The sequence below is a fragment of the Bos indicus genome, chromosome 18, assembly GCF_029378745.1.
Source record: "Bos indicus isolate NIAB-ARS_2022 breed Sahiwal x Tharparkar chromosome 18, NIAB-ARS_B.indTharparkar_mat_pri_1.0, whole genome shotgun sequence".
NCBI lineage: Eukaryota > Metazoa > Chordata > Mammalia > Artiodactyla > Bovidae > Bos > Bos indicus.
In genome coordinates, this window is record NC_091777.1 from 57,847,162 (window position 1) to 57,862,002 (window position 14,841).

Below are 14,841 nucleotides of genomic sequence, written 5' to 3' on the forward strand. Positions count from 1 at the left end.
GACCCAGGGATCGAACCTGGTTCTCCCACATTGCTGGCAGATACTTTACAGAACTGTATAAAAATGGTATATAAAAGAGCATGCACCTACCATCCAGCTTAAAATTTAAAACACTCACCCTTTGTACCCCTTCCCCAACCATATCTCCCACTAAAATCTAGCAATCACTGCTACCTTGAATTTAGCACACATCATTCTATGTAGTAAGGAAGTTAATGGAGCCCAAAGAGAGGTCTGGCCTTTGCCCTTGGATTCCAGGAGGTATAATCTCTAAACCCTGGGAAGTCCTGCCTGATGGAGAGTCTCCGTTTGCCTGAGGTCCTGGCGTCACACTGAAGAGTCTTCAGCTGTGATTAAGGGCAGGAGCTGGCCGCACAAGACAGTTTAACAACGTGATTTCCAGTGGGGGCTTTGGATCCTGTGGTATCAGTTCACCTTCAGAAGGAGCAGGAGAGTAAAATCTGCCACAAGGGCAGATGCCCTCATGATGAAGGTCCAATAAAAACTCTGGTCACAGGGTTTGGGTGAGCTTCTCTGGTTGTCAGTCTTCTGGGCCTGTTGTCAGGCATTAACTCCAGAACAGTTAAGTTGCTCTGTCTCTGACTCCTCGGGGAGAGAACAGGAAGCTGTCTGGCTGGAACTTTCCCAGACTCTGCCCTCTGTGCTCCTTCTCTTGGCAGATTCTAATCTGTGTCCTTAGTTGCAAAAAACAGTAACCTAAAACAGCTTTCAGTGAATTCTGGAAGTGGATTCTTTTTGTTTCCTATTTTTGGCTGAACCCTGCAGCATATGGGATCTTGGTTCCCTGACAAGGGATTGAACTCATGACCCCTGCATCAGAAGGGCTGAGTCTTAACCACTGGACCACCAGGGAAGTCCTTCTGTGAATTCTGGGAGTACTTCCAGTGAATTATCAAATCTGAGGGTAGTCTTGAGGGCCCGCAGACTTTCAATAGATGTCAAAAACGAGGGGCTTTTAGGGACCCCTGCAATCTGCAGTCACTGTCAGGAATGAGGCATCTTGCAGACCGTTCCCTAGCTTTGCTGCTGGCATAGAAATGAAATCCACTAGAGCAAACAGGACCCACTGAAGCACATCATTTGGGAAAAGGAAGGATGAGGACACGAGGTGATGACTCTGATTCCTGGGTGGCCCCAGGGTTACTCAAGGGTTGCTGAAATACAACTGTTCTGTAATTAGTTATAGGAGGTTAAGGGTTACCTTTTTTTAATGATGGATACAACATCCAAGAAGTTGACTCACTGGATGCATAAGAAAATGCAACATAACAAGAACAAGCTAAATGCATGATCCTGGGTTATTTTTATCTGTAATAGCTAACATGAAAGAAGAGGAAAAGGCCGGGCTGGATCCTGACAGCCCAGTTTGGGTTCTGTCCAGCCCAAGATAAAGCTGTTAGCCTCGGGGCTGCTGCTACTAAAGGAAGCGTTCTGTTGAAACCACAGGGAGCACAAAACATTAAAGCAATTTACCAGAGAATGAAGAAAGATGAAGGGGAGAGTCCAAGTCTGACAGGGTGGAAATCTTTAAACAGTCCTTAAGAAATGGGATAAATAGGAACTTCCCTGGTGGTCCAATGGTTAAGAATCCTCCTGATAGTTCAGAGGACACGGGTTCCAGCCCTGGTCCAAGAAGATTCCACATGTCAGAGGGGCAACTCAGCCTGTGCGCTGTAACTACTGAAGCTCGTGCACCTAGAGCCTGTGTTCCACAACCGAGAAGCCACTGCAATGAGAAACCCACGTGCTGCAAATAGAGCAAGCCCACGTGCAGCAAGAAGACCCAGCCCAGTCAAAAATTAATACATTAATCTTAAAAAAGAACTGGGATAAAGGGGACATTGATGGGGTCAAAACAAAGGTCTCAGTGCAGCACTCTGGGAGACTGGGTGGACCCGTGGGAACCCTGGATCATCCCCCAGCATTGAAGGACCTCAATCAAGTCTGCTGTATCTACCTTAGCTTGGGGGAATTTAAAAAGCCACAAGACAGATAGGACAATGAGAAATCTGCCTGCAAATCACCTGAGGTGATGGTCCCATAACCTAATCAAGATAAAGATTCATTAAAGGGCCTGGGTTCCTTGGCCCCACTTCCAGTGGGGCACTCAAAGCCATATGCACATTAGCAATAAAACAGAGACATGTTTCTGAGACTCCTTAACATGGGAGCGTCATGCTCTGTGACTCTAAAACTTGTTCAGTCACTCAGTCATGTCTGACTCTTTGTGAACCCCATGAACTGCAGCATGCCAGGCTCCCCTGTCTTTCACTATCTCTCAGAGTTTGCTCAAATTCATGACCATTGAGTCAATGATGCTATCTAACCATCTCATCCTCTGTCGTCCCCTTTCTCCTTTTGCCTTCAGTCTTTCCCAGCATCAGGGTCTTTTCCAATAAGTCAGCTCTTTGCATCATGTGGCCAAAGCATTGGAGCTTCAGCTTCAGTATCAGTCCTTCCAATGAATATTCAGGGTTGATTTTCTTTAGCCTTGACTAGTTTGAACTCTTTGCTGTCCACGGGACTCTCAAGAGTCCTCTCCAGCACCACAATTTGAAAGCATCAATTCTTTGGTGCTCTGCCTTCTTTATGGTCCAACTCTCCCATCTGTACATGACTACTGGAAAAACCATAGCTTTGACTATACAGACTTTTGTCAGCAAAGTGATGTCTCTGCCTTTTTGATACGCTGTCTAGGTTTGTCATAACTTTCCTTCCAAAAGGCAAGCATCTTTTAATTTCATGACTGCAGTCACCATCTGCAAAGATTTTGGAGCCCAAGAAAATAAAATCTGTCACTGCTTCCACTTTTTCTCCTCCTATTTGCCATGAAGTGATGGGACCAGATGCTAGTCAGTCCTAATAGGAGTTACAGTTGAATGGGGAAGCTATGGAAATTCAAGAATTGATGGGATTACTGTGGGAGTTTAGAGGAAGATTGGAATGTTTAAATAGATTTCATGGAAAGTCATTGAATCTCCTCCTTTACCTCAATGTATTAATAAATAGATACCTTGTATGACTGGGGAACATTTCCCCTTTCTAGTATTATTAAACAGGAGACATATAAATCCTCCCTTCAACCAAAATTGATTGGATATAATAAATGGGAACCAATAAAACTGCCCAAACCCACACAGGTTGTTAATTTGAAAAGTACAGGATGTCTGGCGGAAAAAAGAAGTTAGAAGCCCAGTGTCTGATTGGCCTATTTGGATTTTGGGGGACACACACATATCCTGCATCAGGGATTGTTGCTAGCCCCTGTCTATAAAATTACTGGAAAGAAGTCTCGGAATCCTTATGCAGACCAGAGTTTATGGCAAAAGCCAACGAGCTCCACAGTGGCGGCTGCTGGAATATTTTACCAGAAATCAATTGAGACCAACCCAATGTCTGAGGACATAAAATAACCCTGGAACCTGAAATACTCATGTCTTTGGTAATGCTTGATTAAAATGCTAATAAGGAAGGTCATGCCCAGACGTATTTCTTCATTCTGCCTCTTTCCCAGGAATTATTGCAGAATTATTGCAGAAATGGCCCAGAGAGGAAAAGCAGTTGTCTGTGGTTTCCCAATGAATCAGTGTCATAGCTGACATAATCGGCACTCAAACCCTGGGCTCCTGCTCTGAAGTCGGTGCTTTTCAAAAAAACAAGTGTGTGTGGGAGCAATAGTTTGAAGGAAGGTGAGATTGATGTGAACATTGTATCAGTGACTATCAAACAAGTTCATTTCTAAGCTCTGCACAGGGCACAGGGGTCTATTTGATACAGGATTGTCAAGGTTGATATAGGTTGTCGAGAGGGAGCTGGGTGGGGGAGGGATGGATTTGGAGTACAGAATGGATAAACAACAAGGTCCTATATTCAATATCTTGTGATAAACCATAATGGAAAAGAGTCATAAGAGTCGGATACAACTTAGCAACTAAACCACCACTATATATATATATATTGTGTCCATCGCTAAGTAGTATCCGACTCTTGCAACCTCATGGACTGCAGCCCACCAGGGGATTCTCCAGGCAAGAATACTGGAGTGGGTTGCCATTTCCTTCTCCAGATATAAAACTGAATCTCTTTGCTGTACAGCAGAAATGAACATTAAATCAGCTATACATCAATTAAAAAAAGATGTGCAGAGCTAGGCTGCGCAGGATTGGCATAGCAGCTCTCCAAGGCCGTCAGGGAACTAGGCTTCTTGAATTGCTCTGTTAAAGCATCCTTAAGTGAACATCAACCATGAGTGGCTTTCTTCCTCATGGTTACCTCATGGTTGCCAAATTGCTGCTCCACCTCCAGTATCACATCCATATTCAAGGAGGAAGAAGAAGGAAGTGACAGGAAAGAGGAAAGGACAGTATCAAGAAAGCAAAAACTTTCCCGAGAATCCCCAGCTTATTTCCACTAAAACAATGTCACACGGTCCCCTCTTAACAGCAAAGGAGGCCAAAGTATTGCTTTAGCGGGCAATATTGCATCCCTAAACAGGTTGAATTTGTGAGTAATGAAAAGAAGGGTAAGTTACTCTCTGGCATCTAGACAAAAACAAATCACTCTGCCATGAAGAAAAAGTCACTTCTCCAGAAAAGAACAAATAACCCCTACTTGATAGGGGCTTCCCTGGTGGTCCAGTGGTTAAGACTCCACCTCCCAGTGTAGGCAACACAGGTTCCATCCCTTGTCAGGGAACTAAGATCCCACCTGCTGCGGAGCAACTACATGCCCTGTAGCCAGCGTGCTGCAACTAAGACACAATGCAGCCTTTTTTTTTTTTTTAATCACTTGGTAATTCTGGGAGGGGAGAGATTACCTACTTCTGACTGGGTGGGGCAATCAGGAAAGGCTGCATCAAGGAAGCAGCATTGAACTCAGTTATGAAATTGAAGAAGGATTTGAATGTGGACAGAGGAGAGCTACAGAAGGAAAAGCTGGGAAACACAAGAGTCCCTGATGACGGGAGAGCTATGTTTAGGGTGAAATTTGGAAAGGGGAGCATTGGGAAAAGGTTGAGAAAGACACAGGGACATAAGACAAGGGTGATGCAAACTTGTGGGGACCCTCATTTACAATGCAAGAAGGTTTGGAACTTTTCCCATCAGCAGTAGGAACCCCCATCCGTTTTTATTCCCCCCAAATGTTAAATCGGTCCCATCCTCTCCATCTCTCACAGCCTGTGCACCAGCTCCAGCCTGCCATTCTTCCCCAGTCACCACCTCTCTCCCCTGACCACCTGGCCTGCGGTCACTCCCCCTCCAGGCTATTTTTCACCAGGGCCCCAGGGGGACATTCCAAACCCCCAGACCTGACCCTGTCTCCCTGTGGCACACAGTTTATGAGGTACTGGTAAACTTTAGAGGAAGCCTGCAGACCTGGGACTAAAGACCCTCCTAAGGGGGCTGGGGAGGGGAGTGAAAGACTGGGGCGGGTGGGGTGTGGAGGGAGACGTGCCTTCGGGGCATCACAGAGCATCACGGTGGTGCCGTCCTGTCTGCAGGCCCTCAGGCATCACATCCCACAGAATTCCTGCTTCTCAGAGGGGACGCGCCTTCAGGATGACAGAAGAGGCCGAAGCCCCCGCTGGCTAAGAGTTCTTTCTGCTCTCCCCACCCCCGCAGCCTCTTCCAGGTATTCATCACATCACCCCTTCTGAACCAGACAGCTCGGGTTTCTGGGCCTGCTGTGGTCTAGGCCCCGGGCCTCTCCTGTGCCGAGAACAACTGCTGCTGCTCATGGCGCCGCCAGGGCTCCGGCTGGGTGAGTGGGAACAGACGCAGTGCTGGAGAGGTCTGAGGAAGCCGAGCCTCCAGAGCCAGGGCTGGGTGGTGACGTGAAACAAGAGGGCTTAAGGGTTTAGGATGGGCCTCCCTGATGGCTCAGCGGCAAAGAATTTTCCTGGAATGCAGGAGACAGCAGGGTTGTTCCCTGGGTCAGGAAGACGCCCTGGAGGAGGAAACGGCAACCCACTCCAGTATTCTTGCCTGGGAAATCCCATGGACAGAGGAGGCTGGTGGGCTACAGTCCATAGGGTCGCAAAAAGTCAGACACGACCAAGCAGGCACGCGAGGGTGTAGGGCACCAAGGAACCAATGTGGGTTAAGCATCTGTGGGCCAGATTCTGGCAGGAGTTGGGGGGGATTGGGGAGGTGGAGGTGGGGGTGGGTGGCCTGGGCCAGGCAGTAGAGTTGAGGGCGAGGGTGGGGTCTGAAGATATTTGAGCACAGGAGCTGTCTGAATATTGCTAGCATGCTCCAAGTTCCAAAGTTAGTAAGTTTTTTTCAGCCTCTTTTGATCACTCTCCATGGCCTGCTTCCCCAGATGGTGAAAATAATGTGGAGGTCAGCAAGGGAAGTGGAGGAGAGGCCTGCAAATTCCTCATCGCCTCAAGTGACCCAAATGGAAAGCCCAAGATCAAGGGCAACTGTTCAGGGGGAAATGACCCCTTTCCTCCAGTAACCCCAAACAACTCCAATGACTAAGTACATGGAAATGCTAAGGACCAATTGCTCATTATTGGAGACCTTGAAGAGCATGACTATCCCTTATTAACCCACAATCTCACTGGATGGACCACATGTCCGACCTGTTCTACGGAGAGTGAGGTGGTTTCATGGTGTTCTTACTCAGAAATAAGCATAGCAGTCTTTGCTTAAGATGAATGCTCAGTCCATGTCCACCGGGATGGGGAAGAGGAAAATCTAAAAATGTTCATTGAATGGGTGGTAAGTGGTCCTGAATTGGGGCAGGAACACAGTAAACCTCAGGCATTCATTGTATGCCTTTTCCAAGCAATGATTGTGTGAGACGGGCTCAGGAAGTCTCTGTTTTCCAGACTAGGGAAGAGTAGAAGGGGAAATGACTTGCCAGGAGCATCCAGACAGTGATGGAGGGAAAAATCTGACCACAGGTGGAGCTGGAAGGGCCAGAGTTGGGGACCCAAGGAAGAGAGTTACTGAGGTTGGGCAGTTTAGCCTGGTGGCGGTGGATAGATGAGGGATCACAGGCAATGCAGATCCTCAGGAGACTCCTCTGCCATCGGTCTGGAGAGTGTTCGGTTCAGGCCAGACGAGGAGAAAGGGTGAAGGGCAACTGGTCTGTGAGGCCTGACTCCTCTGGACTTCCAAAAAATATGTATATATTTTAATATATAATTTTGTTCACTTATTTATCTTTGACTTTCCTGGGTCTTCATTACTCTGTGGGCTTTTCTCTAGTTGCAGTGAGTGGGCTTCTCACTGCGGTGGCTCCTCTTGCTGCAGAGCACAGCACCTAGGGTGCCTGGCCTTCAGTAGTTCTGGCTTATGGGCTCAGTTGTTGTGGTTCCCGGGCTCTAGAGCACAGGCCCAGAAGTTGTGGCTTAGTTCTTCCATGGCATGTGGGATCTTCCAGGACCAGCAATTGAACCCGTGTCTCCTGCACTGGCAGGCAGATTCTTTACCACTGAGCCACTGGGGAAGACCCAGAAAGTCTTTCTGAAGTTCCTGGTTTATCACAAATAAAGAAAAGGCTGGGTCCTGGAGGAGGCAGACAGGGAATCAGTATGCTTGCTGACTCCTGATCCTCCCTCCCTCACAGCCCCCACCAGGCTGCTCGATTCCTCTTGCTCCTTGAAGAAGACTCTGCAGTGCAGCTGTTCCTTCCGCGGGACCCCCATGCCCTCCGTGCAGTGGTGGGTTGGGGGCACTCCCGTGGCCATGAACCACACAGGCTTTCGGGTGACTTCTACCACGCTTGGCCCCTGGGCCAACAGCACCATCCATCTGACCAAGCTGCCTGAAACGGGCACGAGCCTTCTCTGTGAGGGCAGGAACCCAGAGGGAACCCACGCTCTGACCATCCTGCTGAAGTCAGGTGATGGTGGAGGGGCCCCATGTGGGTGGGGAAGAGGGGGTGGGCCCTGGGGTCTGGGGAGGCAGCTGGGAGGTCCCCGGGGAGAACCCCTTCTCATGAGCTCTCTACCTCCAGGAAGGAGTCCTTTGGTTGCCCAGACTTTCATGAAAGGGCTGATTCGGGGCGTGTTCTACGGAGCCATCGGAGTCACACTGCTCTTCCTCTGCCTTGTCCCACTCATGTGAGTACTGAGGTTAAGATTCACCGTAAGCTTAGTACAGCTTTAGGTAGCCTGTCTGTTGATGGGTGGGTTTGTGTTCCTGTCTTCCTTGTTGTTTGGCATGAGGTCAGGGTGGGGTGAGTTGGGAGAGTAGCGCTGACATACGTACCCTACCGTGTGTAAAATATTTAGCTAATGGGAAGCTGCTGGATAGCACGGGAAGCTCAGCTCCATGCTCTGTGATGACCTGGAAGGGTGGGATGGGGGCGGGAGGGAGGGGGGCTCAAGAGGGAGGGGATATAGGCATACATGCAGCTGATTCACTTTGTTGTACAGCAGAAACTATCACAACATCGTAAAGCAATAGTCCTCCAATTAAAAACATTCACCATTCAGCCTCTCCCAGAGCCTGCTACCCCCAGGCCTGTGGTGCTGGATGGACCCCCCCACCCTTGAGGAACTCAGGGTCTCGCAGCAAACAGGGTCCCCACAAGCCAGGGCCATCGGGACTATACAGGCCACAAAACAGGCCCAAGGGACCGAGGCTTTCAAAGAACTTCATAAAATAGAAAGCGGAGGAGGAAGTGAAACCAGCGGAGTCCCCAGGGAGCTGTCTCAAGTGGCAGCAGGGCTGAACGTTGCTCATGTGGTGGAAAGTCGTGTACAGAGACCCCGGGAACACATCTGAGGAACTTCCGGTGTCTCTGTGCAACATCAGGTGCATTGAGAGTGCACCTAAGTAACAGCTAAAAACGAAGTTGATAAAGGTTCTTGGGGTTGGTTCATAAAGACTCCTGAGACTTGGCTAAATGTGCTGGCTGGAAGCCTGGAGTAAGAAGGGCAGAGATGCCAGGGCAGGGCAGAGAGCTGGGCAGGGGAGCCTCTGGCCAGTCCAGACATCTTGGAGTTAATCCTTAGAAGAGGATTCACTGGGTTGTCGTTACATGCCCCCCCGCAAAAAAAAACAACCCAGTTTGCCCTGCCACCCCACTCCTCTTCTTCATCCTGATGGACCCTGATGGACAGTTACTCCCAACTCTCTCTGCCCCTCCTCACTTACCCAGCTCAGGCCTGGCTTAGATCATGACACCAGCCTCTTGCCTCTCCCTCTCCAGACTGTGCACACCCCAAGTTCACACCTCCCCTCCCAGCTGACTCCTCCATGGTCCTCAACTAAGGATTAACTCCAAGACGTCTGGACTGGCCAGAGGCTCCCCTGCCCAGCTCTCTGCCCTGCCTCTGGCATCTCTGCCCTTCTCACTCCAGGCTTCTAGCCAGCACGTTTAGCCAAATCTTAGGAGTCCTTATGAACCAACCCCAAGAACCTTTATCAACTTCATTTTTAGCTGTTACTTAGGTGCACTCTAAATGCACCTTTTTTTGGGGGGGGGGTGGGCCTGCTACATGGCAGACTTCCCTGGTGGCTCAGACAGTAAAGCGTCTGTCTACAATGTGGGAGACCTGGGTTCAATCCCTGGGTCAGGAAGATTCCCGGGAGAAGGAAATGGCAACCCACTCCAGTACTCTTGCCTAGAAAATCCCATGGGCAGAGGAGCCTGGTGTCCATGGTCACAAAGAGTCGGACACGACTGAGTGACTTCACTGTCTATGCTACATGGCATGTAGAATCTAGTTCCCCGACCAGGGATTGAACTGGTGACCCCTGCAGTTGGAGCGCTGAATGCTAACCACTTGACCACCAGGGAAATCCCTGGGGAGCTATGTTTTAAGTATAGCCAGCTGGACTTGAAGACCAACAAGAATCAGAGTTTGCAAAGCCCTTTCATAGCTGACCTCATCTGAGCCCCACAGCCTGACAAGCATGCGTCTCCGTTGTCCACGATAGGAAAGCAATCCCCAGAGAGGCTGCATGGCTCACTCCAGACAACCCAGGCTCTAAACCAGCATTTCCCAGCGAGATCAGAGCCCGTATTGTGGGTGGAGAGCCAGAACTGATCAAGAGCATCTTTTCCTTAGGGCGAAACATATCAGAATGAAGCAGGCAAAGAAAATTGCAGCAATGAAGGCAGAAAAGAGCCCTAAAAGAGCCCGCCAAGGACTCGAGACGTCTCTAAGGCTCAAGGAACCAGGAAAATCCAAAGTCACCCCGTCTCCTGAGCAGCAGATATTGGTAGGTACCCCATGTGTCTGGAATCTAGCCTATCAGAATAATGATCACAAGACCCATGAGGAGAGGCACATACAGTGTGTAAAGGCAGCATTAATACCATCCTCGGTCTTACAGGACTTCTAGAATGCCAGAGCATGCTTACACATCATCTTATAGATGGTGACGCTAAGACCCAGGGAGGGGAAGACAGATGAAAATTAAGAGGAGTAACTTGAAGGGTTATTAGAATCAGCAACTCATTCCCCCTACACACACACACACACACACACACAGAGTCCCCATTGAGAAGAGGATTAGGAGAACCCAATACAGCAGTTGTAGCATTGGAAGGGAAATCAAAGGGTTTGGTCTCTGAGCGCTTGGCAGGCTGTAGTCAGCACAGCCTGTAGGTGCCACAGGCCTAGGTCAGCCTGAAAGACTTGAAGACCAGGCCATGCCCAGGTTACGCCTTTATTTGTCCTGCACCCCCTATCCTCAGCAGGGCTTAGAAGGGTCAGCACCGAGTAGCCGGGTCTCACTGTTCTTAAGTCATTATGATTCTCTAGGGCCAGAAGCACCCTGCTGCTCTCCTTTCACCCTGCACTGGGAGCTGGTGTCCCTCTGTGAGTCAACCAGACATCTGTTAAATTCCACCAGTATTTCCTGCAGTATCTCCTGTTCTCCATGCTGAGGTCTCAGAAGTGGACCGGGCCCAGGCCCCGCCCTCAGAGCAGCCAGGCTGGTGGGGAAGGCAGCATCACACTAGCAGGGCTGGGCTGGGGGTGATGGTCGCCCAGAGGGGTGAGAGACTGAACCTCCCTGGAGAAATCAGACAAAATTTCCCAGGGGAGTCTGGGAACAGCTGGGTGGCTTGTGGTGCTGAGAATGCACAGGGAGGAAGGATCAGTAGGAGAAGACAGGGTGGCAGGCTCCAACTATGGGGATTTTGATGAAAGGTGAAGCCAATCCCTTGCTCCACACTGCCTTTAATTCAGTGCTCAAAGAAAGGGACAGAATTCTGTCCTTTTCAGATTTGGGTACCTCACGTCTAGACCTGTTCCAACATCCTTCTTTCTTTGCTCTGCCCTGCAGGACCCATCACCCCAAACTTCCAAGAAGAGCAGGATAAACTGAAGCTGACAAAGCCTGTGAAAACAACATTCATACCTGAAGTCCCCATCACCCTTGGAGTCACCAAAGCCCATAGAATCCTTAGAGACCCCAGGAACCCTGGAGTCTACAACAAACTCGGACCCCCCAGAGTATCCTCAGCCCATGAAGCCCTCTCCAGTCCCACCTGCCCCCTCACTGGTTATCCATTGAATAGGGTTACCTTGGACCTGGTCTTTGAACCCCTGAAAGCAAACTATATGATATGTTGTTTGGATTAGCCAGAAGACAGATGCTCCATCCTGGGAGCTCCTTCAAAAGAAGGAGAAATAAACGTGAGACTGTGAAATATGTCCACCAAGAAATAGTTTTTGAGCCCCTATTATGCACCTAGTACCTGAAATACATACACAAGAGCCATCACACACACGGATTGGATCCTTGCTTGAATGCTTAGTGGTCGTGTCTTTGGATACGATCTTTTGCCAAACCCACCCCTTCTCTTTGCACTTGAGTCTCCTTACTTGAGGTGTACCTGGGTAGAAAGTGAGTCAAAAGTGGTATTGAGAGATGTAGGAGGAGAAACGACATAAAAGCCCTGAATGCCATCACAAGACATTGGGACCTTGTCCCGACTCCCTTAAATGGAAGTTCCATGAAAACAGGGGTCTTGTCTGTCTTGCTTTCTACTTGTATCACCGGCACCAGAATGGTTCCTGAAATAGGCTTTAAAACATGTTTGTTGAATAACTGAGTGAATGAATAAACTGTTAGAAGTTTTGAAACAAAGAAATAGAGTGACTAGATATACAGTGAGAGACGATCCCAGGAGTGGTTATTGAGGTGTACTTTTTTAAGCTTAATTAATTCATTTTTGGCTGCACTGGGTCTTCATTGCTGCTTGAAGGCTTGTTCTAGTTGCAGTGAGTGGGGCTTCTCTTGTTGCGGAGTACAGGCTCTAGAGCACAGTTCAGTATTTGTGGTGTGTGGGCTTGGTTGCCCCGAGGCATGTGGAACACAATCTTCCCAGACCAGGGCTTGAACCTGTGTGCCCTGCACTGACAGACAGAGTCTTAACCACCAGACCACCAGCGAAGCCCTGAGGTGTATTTAGAAGAGGTAAGACTGGAGGCAAAGAGCCCAGTTAAATGGAGGTTACTGCAATATTTCTTGACCACAAAGGAATACAAGGAATGAGAACTGGATTCTGGCATGAGAGGGGACCCCAGCTGTGTGTTTCCTTCAGAATGAATGACAACTTCCTTTTTTGGAGCCAGATGCTGGTAATTTTTCAGAGGGCAACGAAGAATTGATGCTTTTGAACTGTGGTGTTGGAGAAGACTCCTGAGAGTCCCTTGGACTGCAAGGAGATCTAACTAGTCCATTCTAAAGGAGCTCAGCCCTGGGTGTTCTTTGGAGGGAATGATGCTAAAGCTGAAGCTCCAGTACTTTGGCCACCTCATGAGAAGAGTTGACTCATTGGAAAAGACTCTGATGCTAGGAGGGATTGGGGGCAGGAGGAAAAGGGGACGACAGAGGATGAGATGGCTGGATGGCATCACCGACTCGATGGATGTGAGTTTGAGTGAACTCCGGGAGTTGGTGATGGACATGGAGGCCTGGCGTGCTGTGATTCATGGGGTTGCAAAGAGTTGGACACGACTGAGAGACTGAACTGAACTGAAGAAAAGTTTCATCTCTCTGCTGGGGCATTGTTTGTAAGTCTGAGGGTTCTCCCATCTGTCATCACCAGTGAGATGGTCATCTTGTGCTCAAGGCAGATTTGACATAAGCCACCCATGTATGCATGCAGTTCACACATCCCACAGAAATACAGGCACCTACCACGCACCATACAATGAGGCAAAGAAGCCAGACACTGGACCTCACAGTCTGCACAAAATTCTAGCTCAAAATGTTGACAATTGCCTGATGTCAAGCTGTTCTGGTGAAAAACTTACTTGAGCATTTAATTTACAAAAGAGGGATTGGACACACTGGCATATATAAGAAGCTATGTTTCAGGTTGAGGTCCCCTAATTGGCATTCCAGAGGTTGTAAGAAAGAACAACTTTACACTTCTCCAGAAACTCCTGTGACCGAGATGGGCTGAGATGTTCTCTGGGCCATCTTGGTGTTTACCAGAGTATGTTGCACTGTATCTATCAGAAAGTCAGCTTGTCCCCACTGTCACAGTTACCTGGGGCTCCTGGGGCATCATCAGAGTCTTCTCTCTCTCTGCCACGTGAGAGGCTCCTATCTGTCTTTTATTGTTTTCCTGTCTTCCGGTTACTCTCTCTCTGGGAATCCACTGCTGCAGCCAGGTGAGTGGCTTTCAGTCTTGTATCCTCTTGCTTCTTCCTCATTGTTCCCTGTTGTTGAACATTGTAAAAGGAACATCTACTACTTACGAAGGGTTCATTCCAAGTGCACCATTTAACTTTTGCGATTTGCTTCTTATATCTGGGGTGCTTGGCCTAATTAAAGTCATGTTTACCATTCTCATATTTTCAGGGGCTTCAGGACCTGTATCAGTGTGGTTTCTCTTTCTAGAAACTCTGATGAATCATCATTGGGTTTTGGTGTATCTCCTAAATTTTATCTAAGCTCTTTTGGCTGGGTACTCCTTTTCAAAGACCTGCTAAGATACACTTTCTATAATGCTCTGCTGCTGAGGCTGCTAAGTCGCTTCAGTTGTGTCCAACTCTGTGCGACCCCATAGACGGCAGCCCACCAGGCTCCGCCGTCCCTGGGATTCTCCAGGCAAGAACACTGGAGTGGGTTGCCATTTCCTTCTCCAATGCATGAAAGGGAAAAGTGAAAGTGAAGTCGCTCAGTCGTGTCCAACTCTTCACGACCCCATGGTCTGCAGCCTACCAGGCTCCTCTGTCCATGGGATTTTCCAGGCAAGAGTACTGGAGTCGGGTGCCATTGCCTTCTCTAGGTGCGTCCTTTCTCCATTATTAGGATCCCAGTCAGGCTCAGCAGTGGGAACTTCCACCAGATTTGCTCCTGGAGTTCCATCTGGATCCACCAGATGGAGCTGGTGCACTTCCTCTCTAGCTCTGTCAATGACTACCCTCCTTTCATTCCCCCAAAAGTATCATATTCTGCCCAAGAGGGATGGTGAGTGGCAAAGACAGAAGTGAAAAGTTCAGTCATGCAGAGGGGGTCCTCTCGATAAGCAGGGTTATGGTTTTCCCAATTAAACAAATCTGAAGTTGAGAACAGAAACTCAGCTGGTTGACCATTTGCACTGAGACCTCCTACAGGATATCACAGCAAGCGAAATTGCCCTGCTCTAGAAGTGGCTCCAGGTCCAAATGGGCTTCCTCAATGGCTCAGCAGGTAAAGAATCTGCGCAGGAGATATGGGTTTGATCCCTGGGTCAGGAAGATCCCCTGGAGAAGGGAATGACTACCCACTCCAGTATTCTTGCCTAGGAAATCCCATGGACAGAGGAGTCTGGTGGGCTAGCAGTCCCTCGGGCCACAAAGAATCAGACATGACTGAATGAATTAGCATGCACACACGAAAGTAGCTCCCT

The 14,841-nt window shown here is 48.9% G+C and overlaps 1 protein-coding gene across 1 annotated transcript; it reads left to right on the forward strand.

Moving 5' to 3' along the window:
• The first annotated feature begins 7,604 nt into the window (after positions 1-7,604).
• SIGLECL1 (SIGLEC family like 1) lies at positions 7,605-11,410 on the forward strand. Its single transcript, XM_070772252.1, has 4 exons — positions 7,605-7,875; positions 7,990-8,095; positions 10,052-10,205; positions 11,277-11,410. The coding sequence occupies exons 1-4, from the start codon at positions 7,677-7,679 to the stop codon at positions 11,316-11,318; spliced, it is 501 nt and encodes a 166-aa protein (XP_070628353.1). The 5' UTR covers positions 7,605-7,676; the 3' UTR covers positions 11,319-11,410.
• The last annotated feature ends 3,431 nt before the right edge of the window (positions 11,411-14,841 follow it).